General features: G+C 56.8%; 1 protein-coding gene across 1 annotated transcript; it reads right to left on the bottom strand.

Moving 5' to 3' along the window:
* Positions 1-272: 272 nt before the first annotated feature.
* Positions 273-23274, bottom strand: IL17REL (interleukin 17 receptor E like). The gene is made up of 15 exons (XM_045815514.2): positions 23089-23274; positions 18681-18708; positions 4340-4489; positions 4011-4120; positions 3661-3775; positions 3370-3414; positions 2988-3127; positions 2744-2815; positions 2608-2662; positions 2006-2169; positions 1894-1938; positions 1608-1665; positions 1270-1433; positions 1019-1099; positions 273-808 (listed from the first exon to the last, which is right to left on the bottom strand). The coding sequence occupies exons 1-15, from the start codon at positions 23203-23205 to the stop codon at positions 617-619; spliced, it is 1536 nt and encodes a 511-aa protein (XP_045671470.2). The 5' UTR covers positions 23206-23274; the 3' UTR covers positions 273-616.
* Positions 23275-26895: the final 3621 nt, after the last annotated feature.

The raw sequence follows: 26895 nt of genomic DNA, 5'->3' as shown, positions 1-26895 counted from the left end.
GGCACCCAGACTTGACTGAACAGCTCCTCTGGGGGTTGGGAGGAGGTGGAGGACACAGGTCTAAGAGACGCGCCCCGGGCTCTAGGGCATTTCCGGTGGGGCGGGGGCTGCCCTGGAATCATGGAGACCCGAGCAGGCCGCTGACACTGGGCGGGTGCCAGCCCCGCCCCCTCCCGGCCCCCTCTTGCCCCCGAGGCTCCTGCAGCCCACTCTCCCCTCAGCAGCCCGAGGGGTCTTGCACATGCCGCTGGCGACGCCTGCTCCCCGCTTACATCCCATTGCCGTTCTCAGGACCCCCAGGCAGAGGCCGCCCTCCAGGGCCACATCCAGGACCCCCATGCTTAGCTTTGTCTCCTGCTAAGCCCGAGGTCCCAGGAGTCTGGGCCTAAGTGGCCTGGCTGGGTGAAGGAGGGACAGTTGGAACCGCAGCCCTGGTCAGGGTTGGTGGATCTCCGTAAAGAGGAAGCAGGACCACTGGTGCAGTGACGCGGGGATGGCGCTTGTGATGTGCCGCAAGGGCCCTTGACCTCCCAAGTCAGGGGTCTGCCTTCGCCCTGGCTCAGAGCCTGGCCCGACTTCCAGGCAGACGGCCCCTCTGTCCCCCACCAATGCCTAGTCACCCTGAGAGTGGGAGGCAGGGACCAGGCTCAGAGCTGAGGTTGGAGTCCAGTCGTTGGCCTCCTGAAGCCCATGAGTGTGCACTGCCCCCCACCCCTGCCCTGGGACCTGAGACCCAGCGGGGGCACTCACTGCACTGAAGGTCACACAGCTGCTGGGGGGCGGAGAAGTGCACATCAGTCCTCCAGCCCTGCAGGCGCGGGGCATTTTGGTCAGCACAGCCTGCGGCCTCTCCCGCATCCTGACTGCAGCCACCAGAGCAGCGGCCTGGGGAGGCTGCTGGGCTGACAGGCCCAGGGAGGAGCCTTGGTGGAAGGAGTTCCCCCCATCGGTTGATGACAGGGAAGCAGGTCTGGGACTGCAGTAGGGGGTGGGGGCTGGCGGGGGCAGCACCACCCACCTGGATGCAGGTGTTGGGTACACAAGCCTCGTCCCTGGGAATGTCCACAAAGGCTACCGCAGGGTCAGCCATGAAGTCACCCTGGGTGGGAGAGGGGTGGGTCATAGGCAGTGGGGGGAAGACTGGCTCACACAGCAGAGTGCCCTGCACCCCTCCACACGGGGCAGCCTCCAGGGGCTGACTCAGGGCATTGTGGACAGGGAAGGAGTTAGCCACCCTCCCCAGGAAGGAGACCCCCCCACTGGGCTCACTGAGGCTGGAGGGAGGGCCGTGGCCCGGAGCACGGGGCGGCAGGCAGGGGGCCACGTCTTCCTTTGGTGACACAGCTGCACCTGGAAACGGGCCGCGCTGGGCGAGAAGAAGGTGACCCGGAGGTGGCCCTGAGAGGCTGCTGGCTGGGCGGTCATCTTCCAGGCTGTGGGGATGGAGGGTTGAGGCCCAGCAGCCCCCCTTCCCTTCCTCCCTCCCACTGACCCAGCACCCTGTCATCCCACCTGCAAAGAAAAGGGCGTATTTGCCGCATCTGCACAGCAAAGGCCCCAGGCCAGCCTCCCTGCCCTGCCGCCCCACCGCCCCACCGAGAGCTCACCTTGGAAGCCTTGCTCTTGGAAAGGGCACCTCACCCAGAAGCCCCGGCTGGTGGAGAACTGCAGAGAGGTCGCGAGGCATGAGACCGTGGCAGCGTGTGCGGGGGTGGCTGGGGGCGGGGACGGGCTGAGCCTCCCTCCCCCACAGTCCCTTAGCTCCACCGCCAGACCAGGGTGGGGGTCAGAGGGGTCCCTGGGAGGCTGCATGCCCCAGAGCCCTGTCTCCTGCTCGCCACCTCCCACCAGGGGCTGGTGGAGCGCACGGCAGCGGCGGCCCGGCCCACTCACCTTCAGGCAGAGCTGGGGCTGTGTGTCCACCCTCGGGTACTGCACCTGCGGGGGGCTCGGGTCAGGCCCCCGCCATCCACGCCCGCCCCCGTCCCCACCTGGGGGTACTCACCCTGCCGTGTGCCGGCCGGCTGGAGTGCTCCAGGGTGTGGCAGAGGGCCCCAGGCCCCGGGCGCCAGCACAGACTCACGTGGCCACTCACGGGACAGGCAGGCTCCCAGCTCAGGGCCTGGTCCCCCGGGTGGTAGTGGACAGCGTCCCAAAGGGCCTCTGTCTCTGCAGGGACCCTCCCCCAGGGCTGGAGTCAGCAGAGCCCCCGCCCACATGTGTGTGGAGCCCAGCCGAGCCGAGAACGGGTAACCCTCCTCCACCCCTCGGAGAGTCGCTCTCGGAAGACTTGCTCCTTCCACGCGAGCGGGGCCAGGGCGTGCGTCCGTGTGTACTGGGCGCACACGTGCTTGCACACACGCGTGTCTATGCACAGATTCTGCCACCGGAAAGGGCTTGCCTGGGGTACGCCTTTGTCCACGGGCCAGCCACGGCAGGTGCCAGGGAGGACCAGGCCTGTCCGCACGCTCCATCCCCACTGTGGCCTCCTGCAGGCTGAAGCAGGCCAGCCCCCACCCTGCCGGGCACCCTCCGACCTGCCCTCCTCCCACCCTGCTTCCTCTTCCCAAACCCCCGCCCCCCTACTCCACACCAGAGGGCACTTGCCATCTTCGAAGGGACAGGCCTGCATCCGCACGGCGTCTGGGGTCGCAGACCAGCCCTGCGGGAGGGGCTGGGGTCAGCGCAGGTCCTGCCCCTCCCTCTGTGTCCTCCCGGCAGTGCAGGCCACACTCTCACTGACCTCAAGGCACAGGCACGGCAGCTCTTGGCTGTAGGGTAGAGAGACGGTGCGGGATATCCTGTTCACTGTCACCTGCGGTGGAGCGGACAGCTTAGGGGCTGGGGTCCAGTGGGTGGGACAGGGCCAGGCTGGGAAGGTCTGGGGTGGGGATGGGGGGTCGGGGGCGTGGTCTGGGGCCGGTGAAGGGGGGTTTGGCGGTTGGGCAGGACGCGGCACCCAGGGTTCGGCCCGGGCCTGGGCTCACCCGCACTGGGGCACCCACATCCTCGCAGGTGAACCACTTGAGGCAGAGCCGGACGTAGTAGTCGGGGCCCCCGGGGGCCTCAGGCACCTGGACCAGGATGACCTTGTGACTTCGGTCCACCCAGTAGGAGAACTTCTCAGCTATAAAAGGGCAGCAATTGGGGGCCACGCTGGGACTAGCTGTCACGGTACGAAGGTCTTCACCTGTCCTGAGAGCCTCCAGGTGATGACCCCCATGCTAGACCCAGGCATTTGGGAGTCGCCAACCCGAGAACCCATCATGACTTCCCAAGTGAGTCAGGCAGAAGACCCCCGTGGGAGGGTGTGTGGGGGTCTCCCCAGGGGCTGCGGGGCTATGGTTCCACCCGAGGAAGGGGCCTCACCAAAGCAGACGGGCACGTTCCTCCCCACGTCCTCGTCTCTGCAGTCTGCAAATGGCACAGCAATGGTGGGCCCAGCCACTCTGTCCCCAGCAGCTGTACCCCTCGTCGGGCCTCTGCCTATGTGCTTTACAGAAGTCTCTCCTCTCCCAGGGAGGCCGTGACCCCGAAGCGGAAGGCGCTGGCTGTGAGCTGCCCAGCATGGGGTCCTGCCCCCTACCCCAGATGTCCCAGCCCAGGTTGTCCCTAGAAGCCAGTGGCAGCTGTACCCAGGCAGGCCCCATGAGCTCCCACCTTCCACATGGTACTGCCGGTCCAGCTGGACCCCACAGAAGTGGGGGACGGTCCTCAGGGTGACGTAGAGGCTCTGAGCCACACTCACTTCAAAGCAATCAAAATGTACCTGGAGCTGGGCATGCACAGGTGTGAGCCAGGTGGACCTGGGGTCTCTAGCTACCCATCCCTGGCCAGGCCAGCTCCACCTCCACAGCTGGAACCCAGGAGAAGGGGTCCCCAGGCCTCGGGCCTTGGGTGGATCAGGTGTCCAGGAAGGGAAGGCAGCTAGGAGCACCCAGGGGACAGCTGCTCCTGCTTGGCAAAGGCTTGGGTGGGACCAGCAGGTCTGGGTCAGGCCCTGGCCTCACCTGCCGCCCCACTTGCAGTCGGCGGGAGGCTCTGGAGACCCGCACGCTCTGACACTGAGTCTCCTGGGTGTCCAGATTCATGGAGCAGGCCTCCAGGCCCCGCAGGCTCTCTGGGTGAAGGGAGGGGCCAGGCAGGGCTGGTCAGACCAGGGCAGTGAATCCTCTTTCTTCTCCTCCTTTCTGGGAAGTGAGTTAGCAGGGTCCCCAGCCCGCCTCTGTCTCTCGAAGTGTTGTGGAGTTAAGGGAGCCCTGAGCCCACCACCCTGCTTCCTGGGTGTTCCAACCATCACCGGCAGCATGGCCCCCGCCCCCCCCAGGTTGCCTCTCACCATGCAGCACGAGGGAAGCCTGCACGCGCAGAAGGAGGGAGCAGCCATTGTGGGGGGCACACTTCATGGCCGTGGAGAGCTTCAGGGCCTCCAGGACCAATGGGGACATGGATGTGGGGGGTTGCCGGCAGAAGTTGTTAAAAATGTTCCCTGGGGAGGAGAGAAGGGGGGTGAGTGCCACAGGGCTCCCCAGTGCCTGGGTAAGGCTTTGTGGGTGGCCCAGCCAGTGGAGGGAGCTCTGGGACGGCATGTCTGGGAGGGGTCCTCACTATCTTGTCCCAGTGCAATCAGGGAACTGGCCCCAGTGAAGAGTGGACCCACCCTGGAGCAGCTGTCTGTTGGGCATGGGGAGTGGGGCCAGGCTGGGGAGTGTGGGTATCCACTGCCCCGCCTGGCCAGCGCGGGTGCAGGGGAGCCTTCGTTCTGATAGGCTGGCAAGCCCCACTGGCTCTCTTCAAAGGCCTGCAGGGGTACCTGGGTCATGACCCCAGGGTCATCGGAGCCCAGGGCTCTGTTCACAGGCCAGCAGCTGGACTGGCGCAGGTGAGACAGGCCGTGAGGCCTTGGCGGAGCCGGGGCCTCACTTCCAGGCACTGGGGCTGAGCGGGGTTGCGGCCTTCACGTGGCCAGGCTTGCAGCCGGGGACTTGGAGGACTGTGGGGTTAGCTTCACATGAGCTGCGGAGCCCTGGGGCGGCCTGCGCCCCACAGAGTCGGTAGCCCAGGTGCCCTCCTGCACCCAAGGTTGTGGTTCGTCTGCATGCACGAGAGATGGGGTTCAAGCCTGGTGTTACGGGCGGTGGAGGCAGTAACCCTGAGGTGGGACCGTGTGTCCAGGAAGGGAAGGTGTGTGTGCTCAGTGGGTGCTTCGGGGGCCCAGAACTCCCAGGAGCCCCCAAGGCAGACCCTAGGGGGCCTGTCAGGAAGATCTTGCTGGGGCTAGGACGCGAGGGGAAGGGCAGGCACCACGGGGGGAGAGGGACCCCCTGTCAGACCAGCGAACTGCTGACATGCGAGTGAGGGGAGCAGAGGAGGCATATCAAAGACACTGTGCGGTGAGGCTGAGGCGGGAACAGACGCTCCGGAGGCCCCAGCCCAGACCTGAGCGCAGACTTGCAGACTCAAGGGCACAGAGCAGCCACCGCTCCCCGAGCCTGGGGCCACACCTTCTCCAGCGTGCAAGCAGGTGGGCTACGGAGAAGGCAGGTTGCCCCAGAGCCAGGTCTTTGCAGGAGGGCCGTGGCCCTGCCACCCGGGCCTGGATGGGCGAGCATGCTGCTGGAACAGCACTGCGGAGCCTGCCACTCGACAGAGCTCATGCTAACTGACTTCAGAAAGAGACCCAGAGGGACATCGGGAATTACAAGATCCGAATATGTTCATGGGAAAGAAACCCAGCTCTGTGGATCCCACTGTGGCCTAGATGAAGTCACGGAGGTCAGGTGTACCCTCCAGCCTGACACAGCCTAGAAAGCCAGACAGAATACACGGAGAATGGTCTCAGGACACAACAGGAGGAAAGGGAGGACAGTGATGCCCTTGAGGTGACACTGTCTTGAGAGCATCTCCGGCCTATGGGGGACGGAGGGGCCCAAGGGGAGCCTGACTCCCTCCCTGAGTCAAGGAAAAGGGCAGAGAGCCCGGGCAGACCAAAGTGCCCATGTTTGCAGGATAGAGCGTGACCCAGGGGAGAAAGCTACAGGAAAAACCCGGGAGAACATTCCCCTGCCAAGCACAGGGCAGCACGCCCATGTGGCGGAACTATCAGAGGCGGGAAGGAACCAGCCCATTCGAGGGAACGCACCCTGCAAGCACGTGGGGCCGGGAACAGTCCCTATTGGCAGCCAGGCCCTCGGTAGCTACCACATTTGAAGGGTCTTGCCTCCATAGGGGATAATTAGCCTCAGACTGCGTGCTGCTGTCATCCTGCCCAAAGACAAGGTCCTAAAAGCAAGACCCCCCAAAGCTTAAGCTTTAGCCAAGTAACTCAAATGTCTTCCAGGAAAGCCTCAAAGGTATTTGTAGTAATAAAAACATATATCTAGGGGCGCCTGGGTGGCACAACGGTAGCGTCTGCCTTCGGCTCAGGGCGTGATCCCGGCGTTATGGGATCGAGCCCCACATCAGGCTCCTCCACTAGGAGCCTGCTTCTCCCTCTCCCACTCCCCCTGCGTGTGTTCCCTCTCTCGCTGGCTGTCTCTATCTCTGTTGAATAAATAAATAAAATCTTTAAAAACAAAAAACAAAAAAAATATATCTAGCACACAATGGGGTAAAATTCACAATGTCTCCCACCCAATAAAACATTACAAGCCATGCAAAGAATCGGGAAAATACAAATAATGAGGGGAAGAATCAATTAATTGAAACTGTTACAGGTTTTAGTCAAGAACATTAAGGCAATTATTACAGCTGTATTCTGTATGTTCAAACAGTTAATCACAGACGTGGAGGATTAGATAGGGAGCTAGAGCTCAAATCCAACTTCTAGAAAAAATTATAATGTCTGAGATGAAAAATACATCAGACAGGATTAATAGCAGATTAGATATTTAGAAAAAGAAGATTGGGGACCTTGACTAGCGAGAGAAACCATCCAAAAGTAAGTGGAAAGAGATAATGGTGCTAATGGTACAACAACAGAAGCCTTGGCAGGACAACTTCAGTGCCCTGTGTCTGTAGAGTCCCCAGAGGAATGGGGGGGATGAGGGAAAAAACAAAACTGGAAGAAATAGATATGTCTTCAACTTGATGAAAACTATAAACTCACAGATCCAAGAAGCCGGTGAGTGCTAAGTATAGGAGAGATGGGAAAGATTACGAGGCACGCCACCATCAATTTGCTGGAAGCCAGGGGCAATGAGAAAATTGTAGAAGCCACCAGAAGAAAAAGACACGTTACGTAGAAGGAACAAAGGACACGACAACAGCAAGCTTCCCGTGGGAGAGGGCAGAAGAGCCCCCACGGTGCTGAAAACACCCAGGAGAGCTCTACCACGGAGCTCCTAAAAATGAGGGGGAAATAAAGACGTCGTTAGCATATGAAAGCTGAAAGAATCCCTCGTCAGAAGACCCACACTACAAAAAAACCCCACCAGAAATGGTAACCAGGCGGTAGATACACAAGATACTTCCTCATTATTTAAATCCATTTGAAGGAGGATTGACTGCTTACACAAAATAATAATAATAATGCGCTCTGGGGTCTAGAACTCGTGTCAAAAGGAAAGGTGTGACCACAGCAGCACAAATGCCCTGGGGTTGGGGCGCCTGGGTGGCTCAGTCCATTAAGCCTCTGACTCTTGGTTTCCACTCGGGTCATGATCTCGGGGTCCTGGGACCGAGCCCCGCTTCATGCTCCTTTCTCAGCAGGGAACCTGCTTCGCCTTCTGCTCCTCCCCCTGCTTGTGCTCGCTCTCGAAAATAAATAAATTATCTTTAAAAGAAAAAATTTAGTGACCTCAGCTTCCACCTTAAGGAACTAGAGATAGAAGAGTAAATGCGGGGCGCCTGGGTGGCACAGTGGTTGAGCGCCTGCCTTCGGCTCAGGGCGTGATCCCGGCGTTATGGGATCGAGCCCCACATCAGGCTCCTCCGCTAGGAGCCTGCTTCTTCCTCTCCCACTCCCCCTGCTTGTGTTCCCTCTCTCGCTGGCTGTCTCTATCTCTGTCGAATAAATAAATAAAATCTTTAAAAAAAAAAAAAAGAAGAGTAAATGCACATCCTTAAATTAATGCTATATTGTATGTCAATTATATCTCAAACTGGGGAAGAAAGAGTAACAAAATCCAAAGTAATCAGAAGAAAAAAATAATAAAGATCGGAGATCAAAATAATAATAAAAAAACCCAATGAAATAGAAAACAGAAAAGCAATAGAGAAAAGTCAATGAAAGCAGATGTTTAAGAAAGAAACACTACCAGTTCTACAAGGATTCTTCCAGAAAACTGATGAAGAGGGACTAGTTTGGAACTCATTCTCTGATATCAAAACCTGACAGAAACATTACAAAAAGAGAAAATTACAGATACCTCATGGCCATAGAGTAGAAACTCTAACAAAATTTTAGTAAATGTAATCCAGCAACATCTAAAAGGAAAACACGGACCTGCCAAGTGTGGTTTGTCCTAGGAATACAAGAATTGATTCAATGTTGGAAAATCAATCACTATAATTACGTTAACAAATTTTGAAAACCACATATGATCATCTCAATAGTCATAGCAGAATTATTTTACAAACTCCAATATCTATCCCTAATAAAAACTCTCAGCAAACAAGGAACGTGAGGGAACGCTCTCAATCTAATAAGGCCTTCTAGGGGAAACCTATAGTTAATATCATGTTTGCCAGTGAAAGAAGGATCGCTTTCCCCTGAGATCAGGAATAAGACCAGGATCATTGCTCTGATCACTTCTACTCAACATTGTATTAGAGACCCTAGTCAATGCAATAAGGCAAATGCAAGAATCAAGATCAATATACAAAAATACACCATATTTCTGTATACTAGCAAAGAACAATTGCGAATTGAAATTTTAAAGATACCATTTACAGTAACATAAAAATATGAAATACTTAGGGACAAATTTGACAAAAGATGTACAAAATCTTTGACCTGAAAACTACAAAATATTGCTGAGGGAAATTAAAGAAAACTTAAATAAATGGAGCGGTATACTGGATTCATGGGGCAGATGACTCAAAATTGTAAGACGTCAATTCTCCCCAAACTGATCCATAGATTCAATGAAATTGTGATCAAAATCCTTTTTGTAGAAGGCCCTTTTTTCCCCCATAAACTGACAAGCTGATTCTAAAATTCACTTGGAAGCGCGAAGGATGTAGAATAGTCAAATTATCTATGATGAAGAACGAATCTGAAAGCCAACACTGCCTAATTTCAGGACTTATTATAAAGTAATTAAGTGTAGGGATTAAGTCAGTGTGGTATTAGCATCAAGATAGACAAATGGATGGAACAGAATAGAGTTCCCAAAGAGACCCGCCCGTGTACGGATGGTTGATTTTCCGCAAGCACGCTAGGCAGCCTGGCAGGAAAGGGACAGTCTTTTCAATGAATAGTGCTGGGACAACTGGGTGTTCACATGCAAACAAACAAACAAACAAACAAACAGAAGAGAACCTTAATTCACACCTTACACTACATACAAAGGTCACTCAAGACGGACTGCTGATTTAAATGTGAAGTCTAACACTGTAACACTTTTAAAAGAAAACATAGTAACAAAATATCTTTGGGACCTTGAGTTAGGCAAAGATTTCTTAGATACAACACTGAATCATGACTGTAAAAGAAAAAATTGATAAACTGGACTCCATCAAAATTTATCTTTGAAAGATGCTGGTAAGAGAAAGAAAAGACAAGTCACAAGCTGAGGGAAAATCCTTGCGGATCATATATCTGGTAAGGAACTTGCATTCAGAATCTGTAAAGACCTTTCCAAATTTCATAAGGAAACCAACAACCCAGTAAAGAATAAGATCTGAACAGATTCTTCACCATAGAGGGTAAAAGTGGCCAGTGGGCACGTGAAGAAATGCTCAACATCAGGTGACATTAAGGAAATGCACATTTAAACCACAATGAGTCCGTGTTACATATTAGAATGGCAAAAATGGAAAGGACTGACCATACCCAGTGCAGATAAGGATGTTAAGATACGCTCCCCCTGCTGGTGGGAGCACAGAATGTCACAGACACGGCTTCAGAAGTTAGATACACACCTGCTGTAAGATACAGCCACTCCGCGCCTTGATATCTACCCAATAGTAACCAGAAAGACTTGCCCACGAATGTTCATTGTAGTTTCATTTTTAGTAGCCCCAAACCCAAATGCCCGTCAACAGGTAGACTGGGCAAACAGATGGTGGTATAGCCACGCAACGGAACAGGCTTTTGATACAATACACAGATGAATCGAAATATAATTATGCTGAGTGAAAGAAGCCAGACACAGGAGTACACACTGCCTGACTCCATACATATAAAATTTTAGGAAACGTGAACTAATCTCTATGGAAATATACGTGGTTTTTCCATTATCCTGACTGTGGTAGCAGTTTCACAGGTGTATACGTACGTAAAACCTTAGCAAATTGAATACTTAAAATATAGTGTTTGTTTTCTGTCAATTTATGGCAATAATGCTATGGGGGCACCTGGGTGGCTCAGTTGGTTAAGCGTCTTACTCTTAAGATCTCAGGGTCTCGAGATTTCAGGCATGATCTCAGGGTCACGAGATTGAGCCCCACATTGGGCTCCGTGTGGTCTGCTTGAAATTCTCTCTCTCCCTCTGCCCCTCTGCCTTCCTGGGCATATGCTCTCTCTCTCAAAATAAATAAAATAAATCTTTTTAAAAATATTTTATTTATTTATTGGAGAGAGGGAGAGTGAGAGAGAGCATAAGCAGGGGGAGAGGGAGAGGGAGAGAAGCAGACTCTCCGCTGAGCAGGGAGTCCAACATGGGACTCGATCCCAGGACCCCAGGATCATGACCTGACCCGAAGGCAGATGCGTAACTGACTGAGCCACCCAGACGCCCCGATAAAATAAGTCTTTAAAAAAAAAATAATGCCACAAACGAACTTCCTTCTTCCTGCCCATCTACAATGTGTGTAAGAAGGGAGCGAGCTTCCAAACTCCTCCCCAGGATTGGTGAGATGTCATACTGAGCTTGGCCTCATAATAGGGGGTTTCTCCCAACTCAGTTTAAGTTTATGGAAGATCAGAAGTGGGAAAAATAAAACAACAAAACAGTAATTTTTTTAAAAAGCTCTTAAGGACACAGAGCATAACTGTCTTCATACCCCACGGGCTTCTCTTCATCGTGTCAATAGCCAGAGGGGGCAGACTGGGGATGGGCGAGGAGGTCGCAGGCTCCTGCCACTTCTCCTCCCAAACTGATGGATATTAAACAAAAAACGAATAGCCGACCTGCCTTTCATTATCACCCCGTGCGGCCAGTTCTAAACAGTGTCAGTGATAAAATCTTCCCGTACTGGTCAAAGCTCTAAACAGGTGCCCACAACTGGTGTGGCCCCTGCCCCACGTGTCCGTGGCCCCCTGCTGTCTTGGAGCTGATGCAAGTACTGGCGGGGTCTGATGGACTCTTCTGAGCCTTCGGGAGGGACCCCACCAAAGGCAGTGGCTGGAGTCAGACCGCCCGCTGTCCACAGACTTCATGGTGAAGCCGAGTGGACAGCCAGGTAATGGGGGGCTGGCCGGGGGAGCTCTGTCCCAGGCCTGATGCTCCCTTGCCAGGGAGGCCCCCGTAGAGCCCCGCGCCGCCACATTCCTAAGGGAAGCCGCTCTGCGCCAGACTCCTCCTCCCGCCCACCCGCACCTCCGGTGGGTGAAAATGTCTTCTTCTCTGCTAGGAATGAGAAATTCAAATCTCTTGACCTTTCCTGGGGGGGGGGGGAAGCAGATTTACTCCAGCCAATCAAGAAAAGGATCAAAACCAGAATTAAAAAAAAAAAAAAAAGGTAGCGGCATGGCAGAGAAGGGCTCGTGGGGAGCGTGGAACGCAAGGAGCTCTAGAGAGGGGAAGCTGCCTGTCGTGGAATAGAATGCTAGAATGCGTAAGAATCGGCTCCGTCCCAAACTAGCCGACAAAGTGGGGAGTAGCAGCAAAGGGGAAGAGATACAAGCCGCTCAATGATCTGTGGCACAAACGGGGCACCAAGTTGTTTCCACCCCGTGGAAACCGTCGTGAACCCAACGTTTGTCAGGAAGACTCGTGGGCGTCTCCCCATGGGTGAAGTAGATATATTTGGTCTTTCCAAAGATTTAAAAAACTGCCACAGAGCCTTACTATGAGAAGGCCTGACAGATGTATTTTAAAAAGGAGAAAGAGGAACGCGAAAGGAAGAAGTGGGTTACAAAAGGGAACAGTGAACTCAGGAATTGGTAAAACGTGGTGGTGAATTTAAATTCGTATTGACAAAGGAAGAGGAGGAGAAAGCAAGCCTTCTGTGTGTTTAAAAACAAGTTGGGAGTTTCGTTTCCCATAATATTCTAGACCAGGCTGTCCGGGCCAAGTCTGCTGCTGTAAACAGCTAACAACGCTGGAGGAAAAGTAGGCATATGAAAAGCTCCCCGAAAACTTGTCAAAGCTGATCAAAGAAGCAGGATCATCAGGCCAAAGCCTGAGAAACGGCAGAGGGATGGACGGGAAGCCAGTCCTCCTGAGGGCATCACAGAGCTGCCCCACTATCACCCTGGGTCAGGGGAATTGGGCGGAACCCCCAACCCTGGGCCCTGGGGGGTGGCTACTCCGAGCACACAGAGAGGAACAGAGAGCTTCCCACACCCTCTGGTGGGTCTGGGTGCTGGTTCCCAGCCACGGTTTGCAGCTCCAGGACGGTCCACGAGGCCTCAATCTGTTTTTTAATTCAAAATGGTCCTGAGAGTCACACATTACTTCTGGGCACCACTCAGAAACAAAGGGAATCTGGTTTTGGAAGAAAGCTCCTTCATCCTAGGCCCTGGGGACACCACGAATTATTTCTTGAGGTCACTGAGCAGGTATATTTAAAGATAAACAAATACGCCAGAAAACAAAGCACCAAGAGGCAAAACCAGCAGAAATGACAGGGCACAGACAGCCCCACAGTCTTTCGGTGACAGACACAACAGCTGTGAACGACAGAGCAGCCACCCTAAGACAAACTTGAAAGTGTGCAGTGGGGGGGAAAAAAACTACAAAGAGGGACCAGCCACATGCGAAATAAACAGTTTCTAGAAACGAAACCCACAGAAATAGAAATTAAAAATGCAACAAATAACTCTAAGAGTAGACTGGACGTCACCAACGAGAGGACTAGTGAAGTGAAAGATCCCAGCGAATGATCCAGAAGGCAGCAGAGCGACAAGAAGATGGAAAATATAGCAGAGACATTAGGAAATGTGGAGAAAGAAGTAAAATGGCCAAGAGATCTCCGAGGAAGGGAAAGAGGCAGGCACGGCCGATGGCTAGCTTCTCAAAGGCTCACACGACAATGTGAAAGTACAGGTCAGTCTCCCGCATGAATGTACTTGCAAAATCCTACATAAAACTTCAGCAATTTGATTTAAATAATATATTAAACATGACTGGATAGGATTTGTTTCAGGACTCCACGTGTGGTCAACATTTGAAAATCAATCAGTACAATTCACCTCAGGGCGAAAGAGTAAAGGAGGGAAACTGTATGATTATTTTCACAGATGCACAAAGTTTTCATAAAGTTCACTTCCTATTCATGATAAAGAATGTTTAAAAAACTAGGAAAAGAAAGGCACCTCCTTATGTAGTAAGCCCCCTGTTTCAAAGGCCCCAAAAGGCAGATAATGACTGGTAAGCCTTGGGAGTCAATCCCATAAATATGAGGACTAAGATGAGGGCTCCCCAGTCAGCGCTGTCCTGGAGATTGGAGCCAGGTCCTTAAGACCAGAAACAAACATAGGTTTATAAACTGTCATCATTTACATAGTACGTGATTATCTGTATACAAAATCTTAAGAGACTCAATGGGAAATCTATTAGAAATAACAAAGAGTTTTTAACAAATGTGTTGGATACAAGATCAATATACCAAAATAACATTGCTTCTGCGAAGCCAACCAGAAAATATAATAAAATAAAGGAAGCATTCACAGTATCTTCAACCTCTGACGAACGTAAGTAAAAGTTTTGAGGAAGACCTAATAGTTGGAAAGGCATACCAGGTTCATGGTTGGAAGACTCAACTCTGATAAGATGTCGTTTCTGTCTCAAATTAATCAATATATTCGATGCAAGTCTGATCAAATGTGTGATATTGTAACTTATAATAAGAAATATGTATTGGTCCTTGCCCATTATCTGGCGCAGGGATCCTAAAACCCTTGGAATTTCCCAAGAGCTAAGAGCCAGAAGGGTGTCTTTTGTTGTTCAAAGCAAACCACTTTCAACCACACCTGAGTTTATGTTAATGAGGTAGGTTTTGGAAAGCCCCTAAGGCTGGGGGCTGGTTGCCAGGGAAATCAACCACAGGATGACCTCTGTGGAGGAGAGACGAGCTGGAGGTCAATCAATCACCAATGGCCAATGAACTTATCAATCGTGCCTATGTAAAACCCTCCCTAGAAGCCTCCACAGAAACTCTAAAGGACAGGGTTTGGAGCACTTTGGGGTTGGTGGGGACGAGGAGCTGGGAGAGTGGCAGCCCCGGGAGGCCTGGGGGTCTCTGTGCCCTCCCGCATCCCTTCTACCTGGTTTTTCTTGAATTATATTGTTTCATAATAAACTGGGTTTTGGCATGTAAAATGATGCTCTGAGTTCTGTGAGCCAATCAAGTAAAGTAACTGAACCAAAGGGGGGTCGTGGGAGCCTCTGATCTGTAGCCAGGTGGTCAGGGGCACAGGGTACCTCTGGGGTGACCCCCGGACTTGCTGCTGGTGTTTGAAGTTGAGGGGCAGTCTTGTGGGGTGAAGCCTCTAACCTGTGGGCTCTGAGGCTAAACCGGTGGTCTGGGTAACTTGGAACTGAGTTAACTGCTTGGTGATATTAAAAAAACAGTACACACACCGGCTATCTCCTAAATAAATAAATAAATAAATAAATAAATAAATAAATAAATCCTTTTTTTTTACAAAAATGGGGGGGGGCACCTGGGTGGCTCGGTTGAGCGTCTGACTGTCGGTTTCAGCTCAGGTCAAGATCTCAGGGTCCTGGGATCGGCCCCGCGGTGGGCTCTGCATTCAGCGGGAGTCTGCTTTGAAATCGCTCTCTCCCTCTCCCTCTGCCCCCACCATGCTCACACTCTCTCTCTCCAAAATAAATAAATACATCTTAAAACAAGACACACATTGGAAAACACCTATGGAAACTCTCTCTAAACTTGACAATCAAATATTTATATTGAAGAAGTGAAGGCGTACAAAACGCTAAGACCCTTTTAAAAAGCTTTTTATTGTAAAAATGAGATTTTAGATACTGAAAAGCTCGCCGAGAACACATAGCTTTGTGAATTATTACAGAGCAGGTGGCCTGGTCACTGCCGGGCAGCCGGCCCTGCTTGCCCAAGCCCCTCGCTCACCTCTACGGCAACGACTTCTTTGCGTTGCTCCACGGTCTCATCGCCCACACGTGCCTCTTCACGCCCTAGACTTGAGGCTTTGCCTATTTTTCAAGCTTGGCTTGTCTGGTCCGCTGCTTTGCCTCCATGTCGCCTCCTCCTTGCAGAGTCAGGCTCTGTGACCTGCCAGGCGTCCTCGGGGTGCAGCTCAGCACCCGTCTTCAGACCCCTGTATTTCTGGCCCATCTGCAGCAGGACGCAGAGGCCTGATTGTGCTGAGGGTCTAGTCGTCTGTCAGGACTAGCGCTGGTGTCAAATGTCTTCGGGAGGCGTGAAGCACTGGACCTCCACGTGTTTGATGCTCGCGGTCCCAGCTCTCAGGGACTGGGAGATGCAGAACGCAGCTTGAGTTCTGCCGTTCCATGTCTGCTTTAGTAGCTGGGACACTCGCTCCAAGGCGGCATTCACAGAAGAAAGGCAGGATTCCCAGTTCTCAAGGTGATCAGTTGGTTCTCTGCCGTCCGCAGAGGTTGAAGAGTTCCCTTTATTTTTAAAAACAATATTGTCATGAATACATGGGTTTATACATGGGTTGCAATTCATTGTAATTTTTTTTTAAGGTGAAATGATATCCTCTTGGCTAACAGGAGTTTGTTTAGGTTGGCTCCAAGTACTTTTTTTTTTTTTTTAAGATTTTGTTTTTAAGTAATCTCTACACCCAGCATGGGGCTAGAACCCACAGCCCCGAGATCAAGAGTCGCTTGTTCCTCTAAGGCAGCCAGGCGTCCCTTAAGGACTGCTGACTTTTCCCATTGTCTTTGAGAGCTTCTCTGCTCTCTGGTGTGACAAGACGTCCCAGGTTCTTCTCGTACACTCTCTGCCCCAGACTGGGTGTCAGCCGCTTCTCTCGGAAGCCCTGCCTGGTTTTTGGTGGGAAATGATCCTTGACGACCGCAGCCTGGACACTAGTGAGGCTCAGAGCATTGTAAGTGGTCTGCTCTTTTTGCTACCTGCCCCAGAGATTTTTCTCGTTCTCTTTAAGATCCAGTCATTTTACTAGAATATGTTTTGGTGTTTGATCTTCAGGACCCATATTCTTGGGTCCATGGTTTGCCTTACAATACCTAGTTTCAATAAACATTTTTAATCTCCTGAGGACTGTAGTTCTGAGCATTTTTTCTGTTGCCCTGGTTTTCTTCTTCCGCGTCAGTATTTTGGGCATTCTTGGCCTGTCTGAGACACTTACCATTTATTCACACTCCATATTGATCTTTTTTTTCCATTTCTTCTTTATTTTTAAAAATGTCCTTTTTGCCTTATACGTCTCTTGAATGTTTAATATTTGGTCTGTTCACTCTTGGGTTCTTCTAATGTAGTCTTCATTTCTGAAGTTATTTTTCCTTTATTTCTAATTCTGCGTGTTGTCACCTAACTTCCAGAATTTCTAATTTTTGTTCATATGCGTCATTTCGTTGAGTATTGAAGACTATTTTGAAATGAAATGTTACAGTGGGGATTTTTTTAGCATGCCTTCCTGGTGCACTTGCGTTGTCTTTGGGACTTGACTCCTACTCTTTCTCGTTGTCATGAGTTGTCTGGAGTTTGTCCTCCACCCCCTTCTCCTGAGTGCGTCGGTTCTGAGCTCCGCTTTGCGCCCGAGGCCGGGCTCCGGCCGCCTCTCCAGCCGCACAGCGCCCTCTCCCGTCGTGCGCGCTGCGTTTAGAAGCGGGCGGGACTTCTTAGCTCGTTCCCCCTCGCCCTCGTCCGTCCGTACCTCGTCTCTTGCCTCTGTTGTTCTCGCTCTGCTCAGTCTTGACGGCACCCCCGGTGTAGGGCCGTCCCACCAGGGGTCCCGGAGCTGAGGGGCCGCCGACGCCCCGCTCCCGCCGCGGGTCTGGGTGGGGGGACGACAGGTGCGCTCTCCCGCTCCCGCCACGGGTCTGGGTGGGGGGACGACAGGTGCGCTGTCCCGCTCCCGCCGCGGGTCTGGGTGGTGGGAAGACAGGTGCGCTCTCCCGCTCCCGCCGCGGGTCTGGGTGGGGGGACGACAGGTGCGCTGTCCCGCTCCCGCCGCGGGTCTGGGTGGGGGGAAGACAGGTGCGCTCTCCCGCTCCCGCCGCGGGTCTGGGTGGGGGGACGACAGGTGCGCTCTCCCGCTCCCGCCGCGGGTCTGGGTGGTGGGAAGACAGGTGCGCTCTCCCGCTCCCGCCGCGGGTCTGGGTGGGGGGACGACAGGTGCGCTGTCCCGCGGGCGCTCCCGGACGGCTGGGGCCCCGCCTCTCCCCCGGCGCAGCCGCAGGGAAGGCCGCTCACCTGGGGGCGCGGGAGCGAGCCGCACCTCGGCGCCCCCCTCTCCCCACCGAGCCTGCACCTGCGGGTTCAGGGACGCAGGCACACACTACTGCCGCGCTCGGCGCACAGTTTAGGAAAGGGAGGAGCAAGGAGGGGCTCGCGCAGCCAGCCTCCGGAAAGCGGCTGAGTTCAGAGGCGGCGGGTCAAGGAGCCACCCCGCGGCTGGAAAATCAGACCCGAGCGGAGCAGTACGTGCCGCGGCCACAGATGGATCTCCAGGCAGCAAAACATTACCGTTGCATCCCTACCTCACATCACCCGTGGAAGTAAAGAGCTAGATGAAAACGAAACGTTAAAACCTTTAGAAATACAGCAACGCAGGAAACCTATCTACCACCTCAGGACCGGGAAGAATTTCTTAAAAGATTCCCCCAATCCATAAAACCCCTTAAAGAGGAGACTGGTAAGTATGATCACATCAAAGTGGAAAAGTTCTGAATGGCCTTAGGAGGCCACAGGGGAAAAGAGAGGGAGGAGCTCTGTGAGGCCAGGAGCACTCCCGGGGGACGTTGGCAGCAGGAGCCCCCCCCAGGCCCCACCCCGGGGCCACACAGACGCAGCAGCAGCCATGAAAGACAATGAAGCTGTAGTTAAACGGGTGTCACTTTTGCGTTGGACAAAAATGCAGAAGTTGATAAGGGGAAATGGGGGTTTCCGTGTATCGCTGGCGTGGCCACTTTGGAAAGAAAGGTAGCGTCCTCCAGTTAAATCCGAACACGGGATTTCTATCTGGCAGGGCACAGCTGGGCGTGAACTGGGGGCCTTGCCCTTGTGCACCAGATGCTGGACAGGGACATCTGGGGGATCTCTCTCCTGTGAGGCAGGCAGGGGGAGGCCAGTGGAGTGGCTAGGAGGACAGGGTGACCCTGGTGACCAGGGTGCGTGAGGAAAGGCAGCCTGTCCCCCTCTGCCTGAGATGTACTTACGGTTCACTCGGCTCTTGCAGGTGAAGCCCTGGGGACAGAACAATGAGAGAGGGTGAGAGGTCAGCCTGGCTACTTTCTGTCCTACCCCCTGAACCCAGCCCCAGTGGCCAGGAGAGTCATGTGGCCCTTCACTCTCTGCGAGGGCCTGGGGGGGTGCCAGAGTCCCCGTTCCTCCTCAGTGTCTGGGGTGCTGGCTCCACCACGGCCCAGCCCAAGGCCCTGCAGACAGTGGCCATTCAGTAAATGGTGTGATACGGACCCCGTGGACCGGGGAGCCCCATGTCCCCAACTACATTCCCAGCGGGCCCGCCTGTTCATTCTTTAGGGGAACAGTGGCAAGTACCTCCTAGGCACTGGTTTGGTGTTGGGGTTCTCGAACAAAAGACAGTGGGGGAAGAGCCTGCCTTTGAGGAGCCCGCATTCTGAGATGTGGACACAATCCAGAACGGAGGAAGTTACACTTCATGCCAGATGTTGAGAAGGGATGAGGGGGAGGGGTATCAGAGGAGCCAGGGGAGCGTGGGCCGCAAGTCTGCAGGCATGCTCCGCGGAGGCTTTGTCGAGGAGCTGAAGTCACTCGGGCTGCCCGGCCAAAGGCAGCGACGGCATGGAGAAAGTCCCTGTCCTTAGGGTGCCTGGGTGGTTCAGTTGGTGAAAAGTCCCTGTCCAGGCTGGATTCCCCAACCCCCCTCAACCTGACGGAGGGGGCCTGCGGGGCGCGTCTGGACTGGGGACCAAGTTCAGATGGGGCCCGTGGAGGAAGGTGGCTGGGCTGCCAGCCTGCAGGCCTCACTTTGGTGGGTGGGCGGTGGCGCTCCACAGCCGAATTTGGGAACTGAGGTCAGGGGTGCTGCTCTGGGAGCCCACAGGGGCACGGTGGCTGGGGCCCTGGGGCATCGGACTGCGCTGGGCCCGTGCTCCCCAGCGACACTACAGGGCGGCAAGAAGCAACAGCGATGCTGGCCCTCTGCTCCCTTCCCGGAGGACTGACCCGCCAAGGACCTGGGAAGCTGGGGAGGATGGGGGGGCCCAAGGGGAGGGCCTGCACTTCTGGTGGCACCCAGGTGGGAAAACGGGAGAATCCAAGCCGGGTGGACTCCTGCCCCTGGGATCTGCAGAGATGCCACGACTGGCGGTTCCATCCCTGCTCCTACCCCTTTCTAAATACACTTTTACTTCGGAACAGTGTTCGATTTACAGAAGAGCCGTGGAGATAGTCCTGAGAACTAGCGCGTAGCAGTGGCATCTTGCCGACTGGTGGTGCGTTCGTACAAACTAGGGAACTAGTGAACTGGTGCTGGTGTGCTGGTGGCGGGATGGCTAAACTCCGCACCGTGTTTGGACTCTCCCAGTTTTGCATGTTTTGTTTCTGTTTTCAACGTCTGTTTTCCGTTTCGCAGTGCTTAGATGAAGGGCTGAGGCCACCTGGACACCCTCTCCGGAATGTGACTGGGCAGTCCCGGGGAGCACAGCTGCCTGGGGATGGGAGGGCAGGAGGGGGCAGCCCAGGCCAGTGAGCCCTAGAGACCCGACCCAGCAGAGCAGGACAGGGCCCCATCTGCAGCCCTGAGTGCATGCAGGAGGGACAGTGCTTGGGTCCCTGGCCACCCTCGCTGCCTCCCTCAGCCTCGATGTTCAGAATTCCCCCTTGGCATCCACTATCCTACCTGTGACCCGAACCTACTCCCCCAGTCCCAGAGCTCAAAGACAGAGCGAGGCCCTGCTGGTTGCCCCGAGGTTGAAGGGCATGCATGTGCCCTGGGCCATGGGCACCGCCTGCCCACTGGCAACTGCCCCTTATGCCTGTGCCCAGAGCCCCCACAGCCCTGGAGTTGTGGCAGCACTGCGTCTAGTGGAGGGCTGGTGGCTGTGGTCTGGGGGTTGGCCCTTCAGTGCCCAGACCCTCTCCTCTCCGGGACATAGGAGGAGGGACCAGCAGGGACAAAGATCAGGCCAGAAATCACCTGTGGGCCGTGTGGCCCAGGGTTCCTGGTGTACCAGGAGCTCGAAGGGAGTGGGGAGTGGAGGGGGCAGGGGAGAGGGCTGGCTGTGTGCCCAGGGGCCTGGAGAAGGAGCAGGGGCAGGTTGGAGAAGTGGCCGCACCCCCACCTCCCTGGGGTTTTCCGTTGGGCTTCTCGGGGCTTCCCGTGCCAGGCGTGGGGGCTGTGTATGGGGAGGGACCCCTGAGGGACCCCCCCACCCCCACCCCAGGTGCATGTCTTCAGGGCGGGACCTGTGTTCCCTCCCCCACCGCCACCCCGAGCTACAGCTCCCCCCCCCCCCCCGGGGCTCAGCTCCAGCTAGAGGAAAGGACGTGTGTGGGTTCCTGCTCCACTTGGCTGCCCGCAGCCCGGGACGGTCCCCTCCACACAGCCCAGGATGCTGGGACCCCCAAGCCGCTAGGCAGGGCTGCCTGATGGCCCCATTCAGCACCCAAGGCCCCCGCCCCCACCACAAGCATCGCTTGTGCTGTGTCCTCTGCTCCCGTCGCCCAGCTCTCCCAGTCAGTTCAGCAAGGACGATTTATCACCGAAGACTTGCCGAGACCCAGAACAGTCCTCCTGTGGGCACGTGTGGGCTGGAGGGGTCTCTGTGCAGGTGTGGGGGTCGCCAGAGGCTGTCTGTCCCCTGGCTTCTCCAGCTCAAATCCTGGAGCCGCAGCCCCATCCGCTCCCTGCCCGCCTCCTCTGCCTCCTCTCCCGTGCAAAGCCCTCCCTCTGAGCCCACAGCGCCTCCGTCTCCAGCACCCCTCCCCCAGCCCCTCAGGTGCCCCTGCTCCCTTGCCCCTCCCCCAGCCCCACCCCCAGCAGGGCACCAAGGTGGCTGCAGCTCCCTGGCTAGGTCCACAGTGGTGGCCGGGCTTGGCCCTCCCGGTGGGGTCAGCGGCATCAGGGCAGTGACTCCCTCGCCCCCTGCAGCTCCCCTCTCCCCCTACCTCTCCTCCATTTCCCTTGAGGATTCTTTCTTCTCCTCACAGCCCCTGGGTCTGGGGGCTCAGTCCTTCCCAGCCCGTCCCCATATGGGACCTCTGCTGGTACTTATTCCTGACCCCACTCACACCACCCAGCTGCCCCTTACCATCAACTCTCATGTCCGTCAGGCTTCTCAGACCCCACATTTCAAAACCAAGTTGCCCCCCCCCCGAAACCTGCCCCCCCCCCCCGGAAACATCTCCAGCAGTCCAGAGCTAAAGTCATGTTCTAGGATCCACTTATTTCTCCTTGTCCACCAGGATCCCCGCTGGCTCCAACCCCACCTGCAAAGTACACTCAAGGCAGCTCCCTCCCATTCTCCACCTTCACTGTGGTGGGGCCCAGACCACCCCCCAACCTGGACCCAGCTGTTTCCTCTGCACCCACGGTTCCCAGCAGCAGCCAGAGGGAGCCTCTTCCGGCCCCCCACGGGTCCCTGCACCTCCGATCTGAGCCCAGCCCCCCAGGCTCGGGGGCCCTGCCTGACCCTCTGGCCACTCCAAGCCCGCTCTGTCCCTTGCTGAGCTCCCTGGACCCTCTGCTGGACACACTCCCAGGGTCTGTGGAGCCGCTGTTCCTCCCGGAGGAGAATGGGGTGCCCCCAAGTGTCCCCCAGGGTGGCCTGGCCACCGCCCCCGGAAGGCACACATGAACCCCCCCCGGCCACCCCCAGTTTTCTGCCTACATTTTGTCATTGTGCACTGTACCAATTGCTACACGACTCCCCGAGGTCACAGTGCACACAGCAGGTGCTCAAAATTCCCTCCACCCCATGTGCTTCACGTTCTCTCTGTGCCCCTGTCCCCAGGACGCCTTCTGGGCTGAGCCTCCAGCCTCCACTGCGCCTCCACCAGCCTCCTGGGACACAGGCACACTGGCACACTTTCACTGCAGGTGCTGCCAGAATGCCTCCCTCAGGCAAGGTCGAGTCAGCCTGCCCGACAGCGAGAAGCCCTGGAGGCCACCGCTTCCGAGCTGTGTCCCCACTCCGTGGCACGCTCCTGTCCGGGATGAACACATTCCTGCAGCCTTCCCTTCGCAGGGCGTCCACACACGCCCCAACACCATCCCAAGCCCAGCACCTTGCGTGATGAAACGTGGTTCACTGAAGCCGTGAGGGGCTCCGGGGAGAGGGACTGGTCTCGGGCACATCAGCTGGCCCCTCCCCCTGAGGCTCTCGGCAAACAGGCCCTAGAGCAGAGCTACCGGGTCAGCCCCACACCTCCCAGGGGTCCCCAGGCCCCCGGGTCACCCACTGCCCCAGGGCCTCCTGCACCCCTTGCCTGTCGCTCTTACTCATGGGCCAAAGGCACCAGGCCTGTGCAGGCACCAGGGCCCCCTCAAGATGAGAGCCTAGGAGGGTTCAGGGGCCCACATGAGAGCAGGAAAGGCCACCTGACCACAGGATGGGGGTTGAGGAGGGGGCAGGAGCTCACCTGAGAACAAGAGAGGCCACATTCTGCAATCTGGGGGATGGCCAGGCCGGGGCAGGTGCTCCAGGTCAGGGAAAGGAACATCACTGCTGGGCCAGCCAGCATCCGGCCCACGTGCATGGGGGCGAGATTGCAGGATGCCCTGTGGAAGCGGCTCCTTGCCTTCCCGGCCTGCAGTTCCAGCCCCAAAGACAAGTGGGAGAGTCTTGAGCAAGTCTGCTCCCCGAGGCGGACACTCCCCCATCCTGACGGAACAAAGCCCAAGTGGGCCGGCCGCAACCACAACACCGTAACTTCCTGCCAGGCCCTGGCTCGCGCTATGGGGCCTTCAGACTCTGGCCAGATGCCCACACAGTTTCTAGGATGCCAAAGGAAGCATCTGGAGCCTTGAGTCTTTGGGGTTCCAGGTAACCAGGCTCCCCACGGGGCTAGCCGCCGGAGCAGGGCTGGCTGTGGGCCTGTGGGATCAGGGATCTGTCTCACACACCCCACAGCTCCTGGGGTGTCTCAAGCATTCATCTTGATGGTGGGGGACGGAGGGTGGCCAATGGCCCCAGCTGTTCAGGTGGGCTGGCAGAGGAGCGGGAGCCTTCCCAGGTGCCTGCCCCGTGCAAGTGCCTGCTCCAGCCCCAAGCCTGCAGGAGAACCCTCTCCGGGAGCAGGACCCGCGGCTCTGCACCGCTTCCCCGGCCACCCCTCTGGATTCGAGATGCTATGCCCTCACAGTGCTATCCCTCACCCCAGAGGCCAGCACCCCGTGGCCTGACTTCTGCTCAGGAATCACTCCTCACTTATTTTCCACATTTGATTCTTTCTAGGCATGAACGGTTCAGGCAGAAGCTCACGGCACCCTGTCTGCTCCAGCCTCAGCCTGTGTGCCGGGCAGTAAAAGGTAAGATGCAGCTCAGAGGCTCCTTTGTCTCCTCCCTCCCTGGCAGGCCTGGAGTCTCTGTGTCATCTGCTGGGCAGGGGTGAGCACCTCTGGCCCTGGGACGGCACCATCGCACGAGGGGGACACAGAAAGTGATTTACGGCTGGGATCTCCCTGGAACCGCAACAGGGCACCTCAAGTTTGGAGGGGAGCTGACCCTGAGTGGCATCGTCTCCAGCCTGGGAACCCCACGTAGGCAGGTCCCGGGGGCGTCCCTCAGTGCAGACACAGCCGCACGGGCCAGAGTGCTCCTTGGAGTGGACACAGGCCCGAGACAGGAGTGAGCTCAGGGAGCCCCCTGAAGGAGCCTCTGTCCCACAGGATAGGGCCTGCCAGCAACATCTCCCCAAACCATGGTCCCCACACTCCCGCCACAGTGGCCTGGACACCAGAGCCCACAGCCCAGCGTCCCACCATCCTGGGTCAGTGCCTCAACTCTGCGCCCGCCTAGTCTACGGTATGTGTGGGTTGGGACTTCTGGGGTCACCGCTGGACTCTGGGCACCCCATCCCTCACTGCGGGTGAGGCGGAGAAAATGGGGATGGAGTTCCTATCCCCCACCCCCCGCCCCGTGCTCGTGAGGCCCAGGAGAGCGCGAGCCTGATGCCAGCCCCAAGTGCTGAGCACACAGCTGGCAGCAGGCCTGCAGGTCCGGGGTCACCCAGGAAAGCCACGGCTTGATCATCCTGCTGTCCCTGGTCTAGCCCTAGCCCTCCACCAGCACCCCTGGGCTCTGGGTCAGCCAGATGCGGTGAGTTGGAAGAAAACGTGCTGCCCCCAGGGGCTCCCATGGGTGGACACAGGGTTGTGTTTCAGACCAGGCAGGGAGGACGCAGGCCTTGCTCCGTCGCCCTGAGGCCTGGAACAAGTACCACGGCTGCTGCTTATCACCGCCAGACGGGTGGGAACTGCCGTACCACGGGATCCCACGGGCACAGGCTCTCCTGGGAGCGAGGAGGCCATGTGGCCACCCAGGCCCTGAGTGCCCCCTCCGTGGCCGCCCCAGGACGGGCCCACCTGCCGGATGAGACATCTGCGACCGTGAAGGAGCCATCCTGGTGCCAAGGGGCTGCAGGTGACCAGAAGTGGCCAGCAGATCCAACCACATGCCATCATGGTGGGGAAAGGCCCACGGTGGAGAGTGGGGACAGGCGCTCCCCACCTCCGGGGGCCCCGACTTATCTGGGAGGGGAGGGCTATGGACCCTCCCAATGTCCACAAAGAACTGGCCACAGTGACTCCTCACAAGCCTCTCTGTTCCGGGTAGGCTTGGGGGGCTGGGACACCCCAGCCTGAGCCCAAAGAGGCTGCAGGGGCTCACCCTCCCCTGGGTCTCTGCAGCCCGAGCGGCCCCCTGGTGGCCAGAGGGCCCAGAAGTCCCACTGTCATTGATTCTGAGGCGTCTGACCCAGGGCGGGCACCGCCTCCACACCCTCCCTCGGCACCAGGTTGGAAGGACGCACCCGGGCGCGAAAGACCTGGGCCAGCACAACCAGACTTGTTGGGTGGATGAGTGAATAAGCGAGGGCCTTGCCGGGGACCTCTGGCTGGGAGATCCCCACGCTCCCCTGCCCACGAGGGGCATCCTCCTCTGGGGGGAGGGGCAGGGGTGTGAGTTTGGGGTACCTGGGTGCATGGATGTGGGGCGCAGGCACCGGGGTGGAGCGGGGGCTTGTAAGAAATACCAAGCTGAAGTTGCACAATGTCGCTAAAATAGCTCCGTGTATGTGAAGGTTTCCAAAGGTTTCCAAAGACACGAGCCACGTTCTGGGGGCCGCGGGGCCTGGGCACGTCTGTCCCATCCTGGTCCTCGGCGTCCTGGTCCTGGGCGTCACGGGGTCCACGCCCCGCCGCCCCGCCCGCCTCCCAGGGGCATGAAGGAGGCGCCCTGCAGGACCGCGGCGCAGAAGGAGCGGCAGCGCTTGCACTGCTGGGCGGCCGGCAGAGAGCCGCACACTAGGCAGGGCGCTGGGTGGTCCCTGCGCAGCCCTTGGGGAGAGAGAGAGAGGGGCCCTGAGACCGGGTCCTCCTGCCCGGCCACGCCCACATGTCCCGGCCACGCCCCCGCCGAAGGCCACGCCCCGCCATCGCTGAGCGGGCCCAGGGCCGCAGAGACCTGTCGCCCCAAGCCCACGCCCTGGCCACGCTCACGGGTTCCTGACACTGTTCCCTAAGGCACGCCTGCCTATGGCCACCCGGGCAAGGCCAGCGTCTAGCCGGAAGTCCAGTCCCGGCTGGCTCGCAAGCCCACCCACTCCCACACCGACCCACTCCTCTCCCCCGCTCTCAGGAAACCCCAGACTCACACTCAAGGCCAAGGGGTGGTGTTCAGGGGCATCCTGTCTGGAAGGGGGGGTGAAGGCTGTGGGGGTGGGGGAGGTCGCCTTTGCCCCGCTCATCTGCCCTCAGAACCCTCTCCCTCCCGGAGGGCGGGGTGGTCCTAGCCAGGTGGGATAGGTGAGCCCTCAGCAGCCCTGGCCCTCCACCCCTTGGAAGGAAGCAGAGGGCCTGCTCTAGGAGATTACCAGCACATGTGATCTCCTTGGGCCTCCTCCCATAGCCAGTCCGGGTGTCCCCCCACTGGAGAGGGGCCCACAGCACCCACACAGCACCCCCGGACTGTCGCTGGGCCCCTGCGCAGGCGGCCAGGAGAAGGACGCGGGGCAGACCCGCAGAGCGAGGAGGCTCCACAACCACGTGGGCATGCAGGCCCCCTCCTGCCTCTTGCCCAGGGAGGTCCTGCCTCTTGCGGGGGGGCCCTCCCACCGGTGCCTGAATCAGGTCCCCTCCTCCAGCTCTTCTGAATCTGCCCTGCCCCCCCTCACCATCGTCTGTGCCCTGAAGGCCCTAGCTCTCCTGCCCTGCTGTGCCTGAGCTCA

This window comes from Ursus americanus, chromosome 17 (assembly GCF_024610735.1).
Source record: "Ursus americanus isolate L20-20 chromosome 17, mUrsAme1.1.p, whole genome shotgun sequence".
Lineage (NCBI taxonomy): Eukaryota > Metazoa > Chordata > Mammalia > Carnivora > Ursidae > Ursus > Ursus americanus.
This window is presented reverse-complemented; position numbering and strand designations above follow the sequence as displayed.

What these genes read in the sequence shown, in the direction of transcription:
- IL17REL (XM_045815514.2), bottom strand. Translation starts at nt 23,205, where the DNA reads ATGCACGTGGGCCGGATGCTGGCTGGCCCAGCAGTGATGTTCCTTTCC. An exon ending in CGGCCCTCCCTCCAGCCTCA is followed by an intron (nt 1,100 to 1,269) that starts GTGAGCCCAGTG and finishes TCTCCCACCCAG; the next exon opens with GGTGACTTCATGGCTGACCC. An exon ending in TACCCAACACCTGCATCCAG is followed by an intron (nt 809 to 1,018) that starts GTGGGTGGTGCT and finishes CCGCGCCTGCAG; the next exon opens with GGCTGGAGGACTGATGTGCA.